General features: G+C 47.0%; 1 protein-coding gene across 6 annotated transcripts in view; it reads right to left on the reverse strand.

The window, feature by feature from the left end:
- The window catches only part of TMEM260 (transmembrane protein 260), an 81,734-nt gene extending 69,674 nt beyond the window's left edge, over positions 1–12,060 (reverse strand). For all 6 annotated transcript variants that reach the window (XR_014787944.1, XM_084835556.1, XM_084835515.1 and 3 more), the window contains exon 1: positions 11,943–12,060. Coding sequence is in view for 4 of the 6 variants with exons in the window: in XM_084835515.1 (XP_084691641.1) it covers positions 11,943–12,036 (94 nt within the window). In the remaining 2 variants the exon portion in view is untranslated. The remainder of the gene's footprint in view (positions 1–11,942) is intronic.
- Between the last annotated feature and the right edge of the window lie 5,676 nt (positions 12,061–17,736).

Here is a 17,736-nt window from a genome sequence, read left to right on the forward strand (position 1 = left end):
TTATCCATCCAGAATCTCCCACCAATCAGATTCACAGGATGACCCCAGGTTCTAGTATTTTGAGAGAGGGAGAAAAATGTCTCCCTCTCCACGTTCTCCACATCATGCATAATTTTGTATACTTCTATCATGACTCCCCTTGCCCTCTTTTTAACTTCATCTATCCTTGTTTAACTTCTCACCTCACAGTTTTTGACTGATTTGACCTCCTTGCAGTCCAGGGGACTCGTAAGAGTCTCCTCCAGCACCACAGTTCGAAAGCATCAATTCTTTGGTGAATTGAGATAGAATGATCTCAGTACGAATCCAAGGCAAGCCATTCAACATCACGGTAATTCAACTCTATGTCCCAACCTCTGAGGCCGAAGAAGCTGAGGTTGATCGGTTCTATGAAGACCTACAACACCTTCTAGAACTAACACCAAACTAAGATGTCCTTTTCATCATAGGGGATTGAAATGCTAAAGTAGGAAGTCAAGAAATCACCGGGATAACAGGCAAGCATGGCCTTGGTGTACAAAATGAAGCGGGACAAAGGCTAATAGAGTTTTGCCAAGAGAACACACTGATCATAGCAAACACGCTTTTCCAACAGCACAAGAGGCGACTCTACACATGGACATCACCAGATGGTCAATATCGAAATCAGACTGATTATGTCCTTTGCAGCCAAAGGTGGAGAAGCTCTATACAGTCAGTCAAAACAAGACCTGGAGCTGACTGTGGCTCAGATCATGAGCTGCTTCTTGCAAAATTTCAGCTTAAATTGAAGAACGTAGGGAAAACCACTAAACCATTCAGGTATGACCTAAATCATATCCCTTATGAATAGACAGTGGAGGTGACGAATAGATTTAAGGGATTAGACCTGATAGACAGAGCGCCTGAGGAACTATGGACAGCGGTCCGTGACACTGTTCAGGAGGCAGCAACTCAATCCATCCCAAAGAAAAACAAATGCAAGAAAGCAAAGTGGCTGTCTGAGGAGGCTTTACAAGTAGCTCACGAAAGAAGGGAAGCGAAAAGCAAGAGAGAAAGGGGAAGATATATCCAACTGAATGCAGAGTTCCAGAGAATAGCAAGGAGAGACAAGAAGGCCTTCTTAAATGAACAATGCAAAGAAATTGAGGAAAACAACAGCATGGGAAAGACTAGAGATCTCTTCAAGAAAATTGGAGATCTCAATGGAATGTTTTCTGCAAAGACGGGGATGATAAAGGACAAAGAAGGCAGGGACCTAACAGAAGCAGATGAGATTAAGAAGAGGTGGCAAGAATACACAGAAGAACTATACAGGAAAGATGTCCCTGATAGCCATGATAGCGCGCTCACTGAACTTGAGCCAGACATCCTCGAGAGTGAAGTCAAGTGGGCCTTAGGAAGCATGACTAACAACAAAGCTAGTGCAGATGACAGTATTCCAGCTGAGCTATTTAAAATCCTAAAAGATGATGCTGTTAAAGTGCTGCACTCAATATGCCAACAAATTTGGAACACTCAACAGTGGCCACAAGACTGGAAAAGGTCAGTTTACATTCCAGTTCCAAAGAAGGGCAACGCCAAAGACTGTTCAAACTACCGCACAATTGCGCTCATTTCACATGCCAGCAAGGTGATGCTCAAAATCCTACAAGCTAGGCTTCAGCAGTATGCGAACCGAGAACTACCGGAAGTACAAGCGGGGTTTCGAAGAGGCAGAGGAACTAGAGATCAAATTCCCAACATTCGCTGGATCATGGAGAAAGCAAGAGAATTCCAGAAAAACACCTATTTCTGCTTCATTGACTACGCTAAAGCCTTGGATTGTGTGGATCACAACAAACTGTGGCAAATTCTGAAAGAGATGGGAGTACCAGACCACCTTACCTGTCTCCTGAGAAACCTGTACGAGGGTCAAGAAGCAACAGTAAGAACCAGACATGGAACAACCAATTGGTTCAAAATTGGGAAAGGAGTACAACAAGGCTGCATATTGTTGCCCTGCTTATTTAACTTATATGCAGAGTACATCATGAGAAACGCCTGGCTGGATGAATCACAGGTCGGAATTAAGATTGCCAGGAGAATTATCAACAACCTCAGATACGCAGATGATACCACCCTCATGGCAGAAAGCGAAGAGGATCTAAAGAGTCTCTTGTTGAGGGTGAAAGAGGAGAGTGCAAAAGCTGGTTTGAAACTCAACATTAACAAAACGAAGATCATGGCATCTGGCCCCATCACTTCCTAGCGTATAGAAGGGTACGAAATGGAAGCAGTGACAGATTTTATTTTCTTGGGCTCCAAGATCACCGCAGACAGTGACTGTAGCCACAAAATTAAAAGACGCTTGCTCCTTGGGAGGAAAGCTATGGCAAACCTAGACAGCACAGTAAGAAGCAGAGACATCACCTTGCCGACAAAGGTCCGTTTAATCAAAGCTATGGTTTTCCCAGTAGTAACGTATGGCTATGAGAGCTGGACTATAAGGAAGGCTGAGCGCCAAAGAATTGATGCTTTCGAACTGTGGTGCTGGAGAAGACTCTTACGAGTCCCCTGGACTGCAAGGAGGTCAAATCAGTCCATCCTAAAGGAAATCAACCCTGAGTGCTCATTGGAAGGACAGATACTGAAGCTGAAGCTCCAATATTTTGGCCACCTAATGCAAAAAGAGAACTCCCTGGAAACGACCCTGATGCTGGGAAAGATTGAAGGCAATAGGAGAAGGGGACAGCAGAGGATAAGATGGCTAGATAGCATCACCGATGCAATGAATATGAACTTGAGCACACTCTGGAAGAGAGCGGAGGACAGGAAGGCCTGGCGTGCTATGGTCCATGGGGTCACAAAGAGTCAGACACGAGTCACATGACTTAACGGCTGAACAACAACAACCCCAGTACTGCTTTTCCCACCCTTTTGTTGACTATGAGTGCTACTCCATTTCTTCTAAGGGATTCTTGCCCACAGTAGTAGGTATGATGGTCACCTGAATTAAATTCGCCCATGCTTGTCCATTTTAGTTCGCTGATTCCCAAGATGTCGATGTTCAATCTTGCCATCTCATGTTTGACCACCTCCTGCTTACCTTGATTCATTGATCTGACATTCCAGGTTCCTAAACAATATTGTCCTTTACAGCATTGGATTTTCTTTTCACCACCAGACACATCCACAGCTGAGTGTCCTTGTGGCTTTGGCCCAGCCGCTTCACTCTTTCTGGCGCTACGTGGAAATTCCCTCTGCTCTTTCCTAGTAGTATATTGGACACCTTCCAACCTGAGGGGCTCATCGTCCGGTGTCATATCTTTTAGCCTTGTGATACGTTCCATGGGGTTTTCTTGGCAAGAATACTGGAGTGGGTTGCCATTTCCTTCTCCAGTGGACCACATTTTGTCAGAACTCTCCACCATGACCTGTCTGTCTTGGGTGGCCCTGCACGGCATAGCTTATGGCTTCACTGAATTACGCAATCCCCTTCGCCACAACAAGGAAGTGATCCATGAAGGGGTATGACCAGCTCTTTATGGATCCATCAAATGCCCAACCCTACATGTGACCCAATTCTTTGGAGGGTCTGCTTGATGGCCACATTACACTTCACACAAGCAACACAGGAAGAGGGATTGAAACAGATGTAAAGAGCATCCAACGTATCACAAGGCTAAAAGATATGACGCCGGAAGATGAGCCCCTCAGGTCGGAAGGTGTCCAATATGCTACTGGGGAAGAGCAGAGGGTATTTCCAAGTAGCGCCAGAAAGAGTGAAGCGGCTGGGCCAAAGCTGAAAGGACACTCAGCTGTGGATGTGTCTGGTGGTGAAAAGAAAATCCGATGCTGTAAAGAACAATATTGTTTAGGAACCTGGAATGTCAGATCAATGAATCAAGGTAAGCTGGAGGTGGTCAAACATGAGATGGCAAGATTGAACATCGACATCTTGGGAATCAGCGAACTAAAATGGACAGGCATGGGCGAATTTAATTCAGGTGACCATCATATCTACTATTGTGGGCAAGAATCCCTTAGAAGAAATGGAGTAGCACTCATAGTCAACAAAAGGGTGGGAAAAGCAGTACTGGGGTACAATCTCAAAAATGATAGAATGATCTCAGTACGAATCCAAGGCAAACCATTCAACATCACAGTAATTCAAGTCTATGCCCCTACCACTGAGGCCGAAGAAGCTGAGGTTGATCGGTTCTATGAAGACCTACAACACCTTCTAGAACTAATACCAAAAAGAGATGTCCTCTTCATCATAGGGGATTGGAATGCTAAAGTAGGAAGGCAAGAAATCACCGGGATAACAGGCAAGCATGGCCTTGGTGTACAAAATGAAGCAGGACAAAAGCTAATAGAGTTTTGCCAAGAGAACACGCTGATCATAGCAAACACTCTTTTCCAACAGCACAAGAGGCGACTCTACACATGGACGTCACCAGATGGTCAATATAGAAATCAGATTGATTATGTCCTTTGCAGCCAAAGATGGAGAAGCTCCATACAGTCAGTAAAAACAAGACCTGGAGCTGACTGTGGCTCAGATCATGAGCTGCTTCTTGCAAAATTTCGGCTTAAATTGAAGAACGTCGGGAAAACCACTAAACCATTCAGGTATGACCTAAATCATATCCCTTATGAATAGACAGTGGAGGTGAGGAATAGATTTCAGGGATTGGACCTGATAGACAGAGTGCCTGAGGAACTATGGACGGAGGTCCGTAACATTGTTCAGGAGGCAGCAACTCAATCCATCCCAAAGAAAAAGAAATGCAAGAAAGCAAAGTGGCTGTCTGATGAGGCTTTACAAGTAGCTCACGAAAGAAGGGAAGCGAAAAGCAAGGGAGAAAGGGGAAGATATACCCAACTGAATGCAGAGTTCCAGAGAATAGCAAGGAGAGACAAGAAGGCCTTCTTAAATGAACAATGCAAAGAAATCGAGGAAAACAACAGAATGGGAAAGACTAGAGATCTCTTCAAGAAAACCGGAGATCTCAAGGGAACGTTTTGTGCAAAGACGGGAATGATCAAGGACAAAGAAGGCAGGGACCTAACAGAAGCAGATGAGATTAAGAAGAGGTGGCAAGAATACACAGAAGAACTATACAGGAAAGATCTGAATGTCCCTGATAGCCATGATAGTGCGGTCACTGAACTTGAGCCGGACATCCTCGAGAGTGAAGTCAAGTGGGCCTTAGGAAGCATTAGTAACAACAAAGCTAGGGGAGATGACAGTATTCCAGCCGAGCTATTTAAAATCCTAAAAGATGATGCTGTTAAAGTGCTGCATTCAATATGCCAACAAATCTGGAACACTCAACAGTGGCCACAAGACTGGAAAAGGTCAGTTTACATTCCAATTCCAAAGAAGGGCAACGCCAAAGAGTGTTCAAACTACCGCACAATTGCGCTCATTTCACATGCCAGCAAGGTGATGCTCAAAATCCTACAAGCTAGGCTTCAGCAGTATGCGAACCGAGAACTACCGGAAGTACAAGCTGGGTTTCGAAGAGGCAGAGGAACTAGAGATCAAATCGCCAACATTCGCTGGATCATGGAGAAAGCAAGAGAATTCCAGAAAAACGTCTATTTCTGCTTCATTGACTACGCTAAAGCCTTGGATTGTGTGGATCACAACAAACTGTGGCAAATTCTTAAAGTGACGGGAGTACCAGACCACCTTACCTGTCTCCTGAGAAACCTGTACGAAGGTCAAGAAGCAACAGTAAGAACCAGACATGGAACAACCAATTGGGTCAAAATTGGGAAAGGAGTACGACAAGGCTGCATATTGTCACCCTGCTTATTTAACTTATATGCAGAGTACATCATGAGAAATGCCGGGTTGGATGAATCAGAGGTCGGAATTCAGATTGCTGGGAGAATTATCAACAACCTCCGATATGCAGACGATACCACCCTAATGGCAGAAAGCGAAGAGGATCTCAAGAGACTCTTGTTGAGGGTGAAAGAGGAGAGTGCAAAAGCTGGTTTGAAACTCAACATTAAAAAAACTAAGATCATGGCATCTGGCCCCATCACTTCCTGGCATATAGAAGGGGAAGAAATGGAAGCAGTGACAGATTTTACTTTCTTGGGCTCCAGGATCACCGCAGACGGTGACTGTAGCCATGAAATTAAAAGACGCTTGCTCCTTGGGAGGAAAGCTATGGCCAACCTAGACAGCATAGTAAGAAGCAGAGACATCACCTTGCCGACAAAGGTCCGTCTAATCAAAGCTATGGTTTTCCCAGTAGTAATGTATGGCTGTGAGAGCTGGACTATAAGGAAGGCTGAGCGCCGAAGAACTGATGCTTTCGAACTGTGGTGCTGGAGAAGACTCTTACGAGTCCCCTGGACTGCAAGGAGGTCAAATCAGTCCATCCTAAAGGAAATCAACCCTGACTGCTCATTGGAAGGACAGATAATGAAGCTGAAGCTCCAATATTTTGGCCACCTAATGCGAAGAGAAAACTCCCTGGAAAAGACCCTGATGCTGGGAAAGACTGAAGGCAAAAGGAGAAGGGGACGGCAGAGGATGAGATGGCTAGATAGCATCACGGATGCAATGAATATGAACTTGAGCACGCTCCGGGAGAGAGCGCAGGACAGGAAGGCCTGGCGTGCTATGGTCCATGGGGTCACGAAGAGTCGGACACGACTGAACGACTGAACAACAACAAAAGAGCATCCAAGAACAATAACAAACAGCATATATAAAAAGACTATGCCCTTTTATTCCTTATAGGGTTTTTTTACTCTTTCTGGGGATGCAGGCACTGCAGTTAAATCCAGGCAGCCGCAGTCTTCCCAACACTGTTTCAAGATCATGACTGGAAGATCTGTGAGATGTACAAGGGGGGCCTCAGAACAAACTGCATGCCTTGAAAAAGAGTCATCCTTAAAACATGACGCAGAGAATGGATGCAATCCCTTTTCTACGCAGACACTTCCAGCATGCCAACATCCCTGCAAAGGAGTCCGCTCCAGTGTCAGAATTTGCACAAGCGCCCTAGTATAGACTGGAGTCACTCCACTTCCCACACAGATGTAGGAATTCTTCCTATGACTTGGGCAATTCATTCGGACGCCCTACGTCACATCAGAAGTTGCCACCCCACTAATGATGGCTCGCACAAACTGATGAGCACCTCTACCTGTTGCCTAGTGCTACTTCTCCTTCCCTGTGCATCACCTGTGTTGCTGCGCTGGAGTACATAAGGGGGGGGGGGGTGACAACCATCTCCATTTGCTCTCCAGCATTTTCCTCTATTAGTTTTGTTCCAGCCTTGCAGAAACCAGAATTTAAGCAGCCTTGTCCGGTTACACAGGGCTGGTGCAATAAATCAACCAAAACGTAAATCTCAGAATAAAATTTGCCCTGATTAACTGGGGAGGCTGACAACAACTGTGACCAGGAGAAGGTGCTGGCACGCAGGCGGCAGATTTGCAATGGCTCCTTCTTTTATTTTTATTTATTTCATTTCTATACCGCCCAATAGCCAAAGATCTCTTCTTCCCTAAAACAAGCCTGATGGAAAAGAAATGTAAAAGATTGCAGGGCAGGGGGTCCTGTTTATACCTAAAATTAACACACAATGCTGGTTCAGATGTTAATCGGCCTGAAAGCAGCCTACACAGAGTGGGGTTCAGTGCCAGGCCTCGGGTGGCCTCATACTATCTCCACCACACACTGACAAGCATGTAGCCACAGAAGCCACTGAACTACAAGCCACCTCACATAGCAGACCTTGGTGGGGGACCCAATAACATATATGTTTTGGATCCTATGGTTTCAGATAACTAGTGCCCTATGTCAAATTTGCCATTCTTGGGCAAGGTGCTCGAGCAAACCATGAGCTGTTGGATGATACTGACAATTTAGATCCTTTCCAATCAGGTTTCTGACCTAGTTATGGGATGGAAACAGCCTTGGTCATCCTGGTTGATGACTCAGGCTGGGGAATGGATGTGGGGAAGGCAATTCTGTTGGTTCTTCTGGACCTCTCAGTGGCTTTCAGTACCATTGGCCATGGTATCCTTCTGGACCATTTGTCTGGGTTGGGGCGGGCTTGGGAGGCACAGTTTTAAAGTGGCTCCAGTCCTTCCTGGAGGAGCACTCTCAGAAGACGGTGCTGGGGGACTTTTGTTCCTCCCCATGGCCATTAGACTGTGGGGTACTTCAAGGTTCCATCCAGTCCCCCATGCTTTTTAACATCTACATTAAATTGCTAGGGGAAGTCATCTGAAGGTTTAGGTTATCATGTCACCAGTATGCAGATGATTCTCAGCTCTTTCATTTCCACATACACTTCCCAGGGAGGCTGTTGAACTCATGAACAAGTGTCTGCCGGCTCTTTTTGGGTGGATAAGCGTAAGCAACCTGAAACTTAATCATTTCAGTTTCTCATTTCAGTTTCTCATTTCAGTTAATCATCCCAAGAGGCCTGGGAGTCCTCTTGGACTCTGCCGAAACTGTGAAGCCCAACTGGCTGCAGTGTCCAGGAGTGCGTTTTACCAGCTCAGGCCCTATCTGGGCCTATCTGGAGAGGATGGACCTTCCCCCAGTTATCCATGCACTAGTGACGTCCAGGCTAGACTACTATAATGTGCTGTACATGGGGCTGCCTTTGAAGACAGTTCAGAAACTTCAGCTGGTGCAGAATGTGGCCACCCGAGTGATGGTGGGGGCAGGGCGATCCGATCCTATAACACCTCTACTGCACCAGCTGCACTGGTTACTGATGTGTTTCCGAGGTCCGCCACGCCCCATCATTGCCGGCTGTTAGGAAGACCCTGAAAACTTACTTTACTCTGGCCTTCCCCCAATCATGTTTTATCGGACTGGGTTATAAATGCAGGTGTGTGTTGTAGATTTTGCTTTATGCTAGTGTTTGTTGTTTTTTAGAATGTTTACTGCTGATGCTGTTTTTACTACCGCTGTTTTTACTATTAGTTTTTATAATACGGGTTTTACTGTTGTACGCTGCCTTGGGAGGGCTCCTGCCCTGAAAGAAACACTTTAAATACTTTAAATAAAATAAATATGCATAGATGCAAGTCTGGAGATAATTACTGTTTAAATAGAAATATAATCCATCTCCCCACAGTGGAGAAGACTTTGAATAGTGGGCTGTCCTCTGTATAGTAGTACACATGGCCACCCTAGAACCCAGCTTTGCAGAAGTCCAATTAAAAAAAAAAATCCCTAAGGGTGGGGGAGAGCCAGAAACAGCCCAATCAGGACTGAGCATGTTCAGTGACCACAAAATGCTGCCTGTTTGGGGAGCTGGGGAGAGAGAATGGAAAAATTAATGGATCTTGAACTTGTTTATGTTTAAAGCTTTTCTGGTGCTTTACTGCAACAGGGAATGAATGCCCCATATCCCAAAACATGTTGAATTGATTTATTACATTTATAACCTGCCTTTCTTCCATTGAGCCCAGGGCAGCGTACATAGAGTCCCCAGCTGGGTTCCTGCCCAGGAATTAACCGCCTTCAAGCAGCTGTGTCATGTGCCTTCAGAGTTTACCCTTGGACCTGAAGAAAGTATCAGAAATCACATTTTCTTCTCGCACCGGAGGGTAACTTAAAATTGACTGAACAAAATCACTTCAACGTAAAAGGAGGTTTTAGTCAAGCTAAGGTAGAAGATCTTCCCGGGCAGCCGGCCAGGGATGATGGGAGTTGTACTCCAACACCTCAGGAGGGTGCCAGGTTACGGAAAGTTGTTCTAGACATTGGACATGAGCTTGTTATGTTGCAGCAATGATGTGCGTGTGGGGGGGTGAAGTTTTCTAGAAAAAAATCCGCTTTCCTAAATCAGTGGAAATCTGCTTTAGCATGTTCAGCTCCGGGGAAGTTTGGTCTAGACAGAATGTAAATAATAAACTAACCTAAAAACTATTATGAGAGATCTGGGCATTCTTTCAAGAAAGCAAAGGTAGGATAGGAAAATCACAGTATCATATTACCGGCAATTCGCACTCTCTCCCCCAGAGCATTTCCACAAGTCAGTGGAACATTATTCTAATTAACATGCACAAAATCTACCATGCCATCACCACTGCTCCAGTCAATTTGCAATGCCTCTGTTCACAAGGAGAAGTTCTTCCCCTACAATGTCGCCATGAGAATGGGGGACAGATGCTCCAGCATCCCCCACCCCCGCCCCCATAATCCAAAAAAGGACAGTGCTTACAGAAGATTACCAATGGCCTTCTGGTACAGCACTTATTTTTTATTATTATTATAATTATTAACAATTATTTAGTCTACAGATGTCACAAAACTACAAATATAAACTCGTGTTCCTGCACAATCCTCCAATCAAAACTTGCTTCCTGTGCATTCCAAACTCTGTTACAACCATTCACATGTGCTGTGGCCACCTTGTTGACCACACAGCCCGGTATCTTTAAGAGTCGCAGATGAATCTGTCCCCTGAAAGTAGATCTCCATCACAGGGAAAGCTGCAACATCTCACATTTTGCCTGCAACACCAAATTCTTGTAAGGATAAAGAGAGAGACACTCTAATGGTGAACAAGGCTCTTTTATTTTTTCTGCTTCACTTGCAAGAAGTCTTTCGGCCTCTGTGTTGTACCCACCAAATGGGCTTAACAGTGGCCTGCCTCACATTGGATTGGATTCAGATTGGTCATATTTAGAATAGACCCATTGAAACCAGTGGGGCAGTATCCAATGTGACTTTACTGCCAATATAAATTACGCTGCACTAGCGTGAGTGACCTCGAACGCAACGCCAATCATGTTTGCTGCTGCGATGGGTTTTCTGGGGAAACCTGCCGTGCGAGCCAGTGCGATTGGCGCTGCACTCGGGGTTTACGCTAGTGCAACATAATTACGCTAGCGGCAGTGTCACATTGGATAATGCCCACAGGACTTAAGTTAACTTAAGTCCCATTGATCCCAATATGTGTACTCTAAATAAGACTAAGTCTGGATCCAGCCCAAGGGCTCGTCTGTGCTGCTTGATTATTCATTTTTTAAAGAATACTTTTCTTTTAAAATAGCCTGTGTCCAGGAAGCATAAGCCTGCGTCACACGTGCAAACAGGACGTGTGATCACTACATCATCAAGCGAGCAGGTCCATGACCGTGTGAATGGGTCATCACGACACCCTGAATAAAGCATTCACGTCACCCCAACGCAATATTTTTCAAAGGGGCCATCGTTCCACACATTCAGCTGCCAATTATCAAGTACAAGAGGTTGTATCCAAAGTCAGTCCTGCGTATGAGTAAATGCATTAAAATGAAGGGGACTTAAACCAGGCTAACACTGGATATGAACCACTGGATGTAGCCCACAGTAATTACATTTGGATAAATGAAGGGCTGCAGATGCATGCAAGGCAACACAATGGCGGCATCCCATCGTGTCCTCACAACCAGTGGAGGCCGGTGGTCCGATCTCAGTGGGTGCTAAACCCACGCTGCGCCTCCGCCAGAACTCTAACGGAGCTCTCCAAGGGGCAGTTTCGAAGCCCGGAGGGGCCTCACCCACTGGCATTAGAGCCGCCAGCCCCCACGGCTCACAACCACCCTATGCGGGAGGCTGAGCGCACGCGAGAGGCAGCCAGGCTCTAGCCCTGTGCAGGGGCGGGGCGGGGCGGGGAGGGCCCCCCCATCCGACCCCTGACCCACTGCATCATCATCATCAAACTTTGCATCATCACAAAAATTAGCACATTCTCCCAAAAAAATCAAATTCATTTTTTTTTAATCCAGCCTCATGTTGTCTCGATGCCAGATGCAAAAAAAAAAAAAAAAAAAAAGGGGGGGGGGGAGAAATCTGCTGCGTATCAACGGAAGCTCGACATTAACATAAATTAGCATATGCAAATGTCCTCCTACGCATAGCCGCGGCAAGCCCGCGGTGCACCTTGGGAAGGGGTCGCGCGCGCGGGGAGAGGGGCAGGGGCGCGGGCCTTTACCGGAATCTCCCCCGGGGGCCGCGGGGGGCAGGGCCGCCACGTACAGGGCCGCCACCGCCGCGCCCGCCGCGCCGGCCCCGCTCAGCGCCCTCATGCTGCCGCTGCCGCCGCCGCCGCCGTGCGCATGCGCGCGCCGCCCCGGCTTCCGGGTCCTGGGCGCGCTGGGCGGGGCCGCGCCGGCCTAGTCCATCGGGCAGGCGCGGGGGGGAGGAGAGCGGCTTCCCCCGCGGGAGGCCGCGATGGTTCCGCCGCGCGGAGCTCATTCGCCGGCCCGGCCCGGCCGCGACGACGCGCTCCCCCTCCCGGCCGGCGGCGGCACTGCAGGCGCCGGGATCCAAGCCAGAGCATCCCCGGCGGGTGGCTGCCCACCCGCCCGCCCGGAGCGCCTCCGGGGTGGGGGAGCCCGACGCCTCCCGGGGCCATTGGCTCCGCTGCCGCGTCGCTCCGGCAGGCAGGACGGCGCCCCTGCTGCTCAGCCGCAGTCGGGCCTCCCGCGGCTCGAGCCCAGGATCGCGCGTCCTGCGCGCTGGGAGGGTCCAGACGTGATCCTGCCTTCCTCCCGGGGCCACCCCTGAAGAGCGCCATCCCATCTCCCCTCATCCTGTCCCCCCTCGGGCTGCTCTTCTCAAGGCTAAACGTGCGAAGTGCAGAGGGGAATAATGAAGTAGGAGCTGCCTCGCTGGAGCAGACAGTACAATCGTAGGTGTGTCTACTCAGAAGGAAGTCCAGTCAAGTTCAGTGGGGCTCGGCCTTCGCAATCCTTAGCACTTACCTGGGAGCGTGCCCCATTGAACATAGCGGGGCTTACTTTTGAGCACACACATGCATGTAGGCGGTGAACCTGCTCCCCGATCTGCTCCCAGAGCAGATTCACCGCCCTACTGACATCGGAGTCCCCAGTTTCCACTCCATGTGTACCATTGTACCGCGTAGGTCCATCTAGCTCAGAATTCTGTTCCCAGCAGTGCCAGGAAGAAAACGTTTGAGTGGGTGATGAAGACCACAGCATCTGGTACTCTGCCTCTGAACATGGAGGTTCCATTTACCAATTTTAAAAAGTCAACTGGAGGTGACGGACTCGACCTTGGGGGAGCTGGGGGTGGTGACGGCCGACAGGAAGCTCTGGCGTGGGCTGGTCCATGAAGTCACGAAGAGTTGGAAGCGACTGACCGAATAAACAAAACAAAAAGTCAACTGAGCTCCTGGCTACCATCACCACACCTTTAGGCAGGGGGCATAGCTCAGAGGCAGAGCCCCTGCTTTGCATGTAGAAGGTCCCAGGTTCGATCCCCGGAATCTCCGGGTAAGGCTAGGAATGAATCCTGCCTGAAACCTTGGAGAAGCATTGCTGCCAGTCAGTGTCGACAGTACTGGGCTAGATGGACCCAGGGCCTGACTCAGTATAAAGCATCCTATGTTGTGGCATTGAATCCCATAAATGAATTACGTGTTGTGTGAAGCACTTTTTTTATCGCAAACCTACCAGCAATCAGTGTCCTCGAATGATCCAAGTTCTAGCATGCGAGAGGGTGAGGGAGAGAAGGTGTTCTCTGTTGCTCCAGAGGACAATCTGAACCAACAGGCTAGAATTAAAAGAAAGAGGACTAACTAAATATTAAGATGTTTTTGGCAGTATGAGCAGTTCAACATTGGAACAGACCGCCTCTGGAGATGGTGGATTCTCCACCTATCGGAGCGCTGTTCCTAGGGTTTCCTGAAAATGCAGAGGGGGAAGACTAGATGAACTTTGCGATCCCTTCCAACTCTATGATTCTATGATTTTGTTGTTGTTCAGTCGTGTCCGACTCTTCGTGACCCCATGGACCATAGCACACCAGGCCTCCCTGTCCTGCGCTCTCTCCCGGAGCGTGCTCAAGTTCATATTCATTGCATCCGTGATGCTATCCAGCCATCTCATCCTCTGCCATCCCCTTCTCCTTTTGCCTTCGATCTTTCCCAGCATCAGGGTCTTTTCCAAGGAGTTTTCTCTTCGCTTTAGGTGGCCAAAATATTTGACCTTCAGCTTCACTATCTGTCCTTCCAATGAGCACTCAGGGTTGATTTCCTTTAGGATTGAATGATTTGACCTCCTTGCAGTCCAGGGGACTCGTAAGAGTCTTCTCCAGCACCACAGTTCGAAGGCATCAATTCTTCGGGGTTCAGCCTTCCTTATAGTCCAGCTCTCACAGCCGTACGTTACTACTGGGAAAACCATAGCTTTGATTATGCGGACCTTTGTCAGCAAGGTGATGTCTGCTTCTTACTACGCTATCTAGGTTTGCCATAGCTTTCCTCCCAAGGAGCAAGCGTCTTTTAATTTCATGGCTACAGTCACAGTCTGCGGTGATCTTGGAGCCCAAGAAAGTAAAATCTGTCACTGCTTCCATTTCTTCCCCTTCTATATGCCAGGAAGTGATGGGGCCAGATGCCATGATCTTCGTTTTTTCAATGTTGAGTTTCAAACCAGCTTTTGCACTCTCCACTTTCATCCTCAACAAGAGGCTCTTTAGATCCTCTTCACTTTCTGCCATTAGGGTGGTATCGGCTGCGTATCTGAGGTTGTTGTTAATTCTCCTGGCAATCTTAATTCCGACCTGTGATTCATCCAACCCCGCATTTCTCATGATGTACTCTGCATATAAATTAAATAAGCAGGGCGACAATATGCAGCCTTGTCGTACTCCTTTCCTAATTTTGAACCAATCGGTTGTTCCATGTCTGGTTCTTACTTTTGCTTCTTGACCCTCGTACAGGTTTCTCAGGAGACAGGTAAGGTGGTCTGGTACTGCCATCACTTTAAGAATTTGCCACAGTTTGTTGTGATCCACACAATCCAAGGCTTTAGCGTAGTCAATGAAGCAGAAATAGACGTTTTTCTGGAATTCTCTTGCGTTCTCCATGATCCAGCGAATGTTGGCGATTTGATCTCTTGTTCCTCTGCCTCTTCGAAACCCAGCTTGTACTTCCAGGAGTTCTTGGTTCATATACTGCTGAAGCCTAGCTTGTAGGATTTTGAGCATCACCTTGCTGGCATGTGAAATGAGCGCAATTGTGCGGTAGTTTGAACACTCTTTGGCGTTGCCCTTCTTTGGAACTGGAATGTAAACTGACCTTTTCCAGCCTTGTGGCCACTGTTGAGTGTTCCAAATTTGTTGGCATATTGAGTGCAGCACTTTAACAGCATCATCTTTTAGGATTTTAAATAGCTCAGCTGGAATACTGTCATCTCCGCTAGCTTTGTTGTTAGTCATGCTTCCTAAGGCCCACTTGACTTCACTCTCGAGGATGTCCAGCTCAAGTTCAGTGACCACACTAACATGGCTATCAGAGACATTAAGATCTTTCCTGTATAGTTCTTCTGTGTATTCTTTCCACCTCTTCTTAATCTCATCTGCTTCTGTTAGGTCCCTGCCTTCTTTGTCCTTTATCATGCCCGTCAATGCACAAAATGTTCCCTTGAGATCTCCGATTTTCTTGAAAAGATCTTTAGTCTTTCCCATTCTATTGTTTTCCTCGATTTCTTTGCATTTTTCATTTAAGAAGGCGTTCTTGTCTCTCCTTGCTATCTCTGGAACTCTGCATTCAGTTGGGTATATCTTCCCCTTTCTCTTTTGCTTTTCGCTTCCCTTCTTTCGTGAGCTACTTGTAAAGCCACATCAGACAGCCACTTTGCTTTCTTGCATTTCTTTTTATTTGGGATGGATTGAGTTGCTGCCACCTGAACAATGTCACGGACCTCCGTCCATAGTTCCTCAGGCACTCTGTCTATCAGGTCTAATCCTTTAAATCTATTCGTCACCTCCACTGTATATTCATTAGGGATATGATTTAGGTCATACCTGAATGGTTTAGTGGTTTTCCCTACATTCTTCAATTTAAGCCGAAATTTTGCAACCAGAAGCTCATGATCTGAGCCACAGTCAGCTCCAGGTCTTGTTTTGACTGACTGTATAGAGCTTCTCCATCTTTGGCTGCAAAGGACATAATGAATCTGATTTTGATATTGACCATCTGGTGATGTCCATGTGTAGAGTCGTCTCTTGTGCTGTTGGAAAAGAGTGTTTGCTATGATCAGCGTGTTCTCTTGGCAAAACTCTATTAGCTTTTGTCCTGCTTCATTTTGTACACCAAGGCCATGCCTGCCTGTTATCCCGGTGATTTCTTGCCTTCCTACTTTAGCATTCCAATCCCCTATGATGAAGAGGACATCTTTTTTTGGTGTTAGTTCTAGAAGGTGTTGTAGGTCTTCATAGAACCGATCAACCTCAGCTTCTTCAGCATCAGTGGTTGGGGCATAGACTTGAATTATTGTGATGTTGAATACCATTTGTAAATAATATTACCAAGCATTTCAAGGGTTCAAAGTATTTTGCATATATTATCTCAAGCCATCCATATAACAGCTTCTGTAAAATAAGTCAGCATTATTATTATGCCCATTTTGCAGATGGGGGAGGTTGAGGCAGGGAGACCGTAGCTCGGCTAGGGCCATCACGTAAGTTTGTGGCAGATGTAAGATTTGAACCAGGGACTCACATGTTTAGCAACTGTGCAGAAGGTGCAGTGCGGGATGCAAACTTCCATGACTGGAGGAACCCAGGTGTTACTCTAACGTGACTCCTCAGAGCAAACAAGCTGTAATGTGTGAACTATTGCTTTGGTGGGTAGTTGTGTGGGTCTGTGCTTTAATAAATATTGACTTCTTCAGTGAGCATGAATGAACCTCTAAAGAACATGACAATTGTTCTCTTGTTTTGCTTCTTCTTTTTTAGCAGTTTTATTGTTTCGCCAAAATAGCCATCACACTACAGGGAAACGCTAAAAGAAGAGTAAAGAAAAAACATAATTGCAGTACAACACAATAGCATGTCTTCCATTTATGTCAGCTCTTTGCCGTTATTATTTTTATTTATTTTTATTGCATTTATATCCCGCCTTTTTTCCTCTTGCAAGGAACCCAAGGCGGCTTACATTATCCTCCCCCTCTCCATTTTATCCTCACAAACAACAACCCTGGGAGGTAGGTTGGCTGAGAGTCTGTGACTGGCCCCAAGTCACCCCGTGAGCTTCCATGGCTGAGTGGGGACTTGAACCCGGATCTCCCTGCTCCCAGTCCAACACCCCCCGCTACACCACACTGGCTCTCCAGTGTGCCAGAGCTTTTTAATATAGCTCTCCAGAGCTTTATTATTATTATTATCATTATTATTACTACTACAGTTATATTCCTCCTTCCTAACAAAAAAACCTTAAGGTGGCATGCACGGTCCTCTCCCACATGCCTTGTATCCTCACAACATGCCTGTGAGGTAGGGTAGGCTGTCAAGGTCACCCAGTGTGCTTCATGGCAGAGTGAGTAGTTGAACATGGGCTTCCCTGGTTCACGCTGAGCACTACACCTCCGTAGGCTGAAGCCCATGATGTTACAAACAAGGCATGGATATTGCTAGCCGAAAACATGTTCTTTTTATCAGTGCCAGACGGTTCCTTCCCCACCCAATTTATTTTTGAACTCATAAAAGGGGCTACTGATGTAAGAACAAATAGGCATGGGTCAACTCAGAGGAGGAGTCCTCTAGCAACAGAGGAGAGCTCTGCTTCGTAAGGCAATAGGGGACCAGGACAACGGGCATCTTTGCTGGTCCCAGGCACTCCATCCTCCCCATCTGGATTTGGGCCCGAAAGACGGAGGAGTGTGGGTGCATGGAGGGCAAGTTGTGAGCAAGTGCAATTTCTGACACTGCACATCACACCGGGCATGTCTGTTGGCTTCCAAGTCCCTGGCTTTGTGCAG

Source organism: Heloderma suspectum, chromosome 1 (genome assembly GCF_057233095.1).
Source record: "Heloderma suspectum isolate Gila_16-S chromosome 1, 16-S_ref, whole genome shotgun sequence".
NCBI lineage: Eukaryota > Metazoa > Chordata > Lepidosauria > Squamata > Helodermatidae > Heloderma > Heloderma suspectum.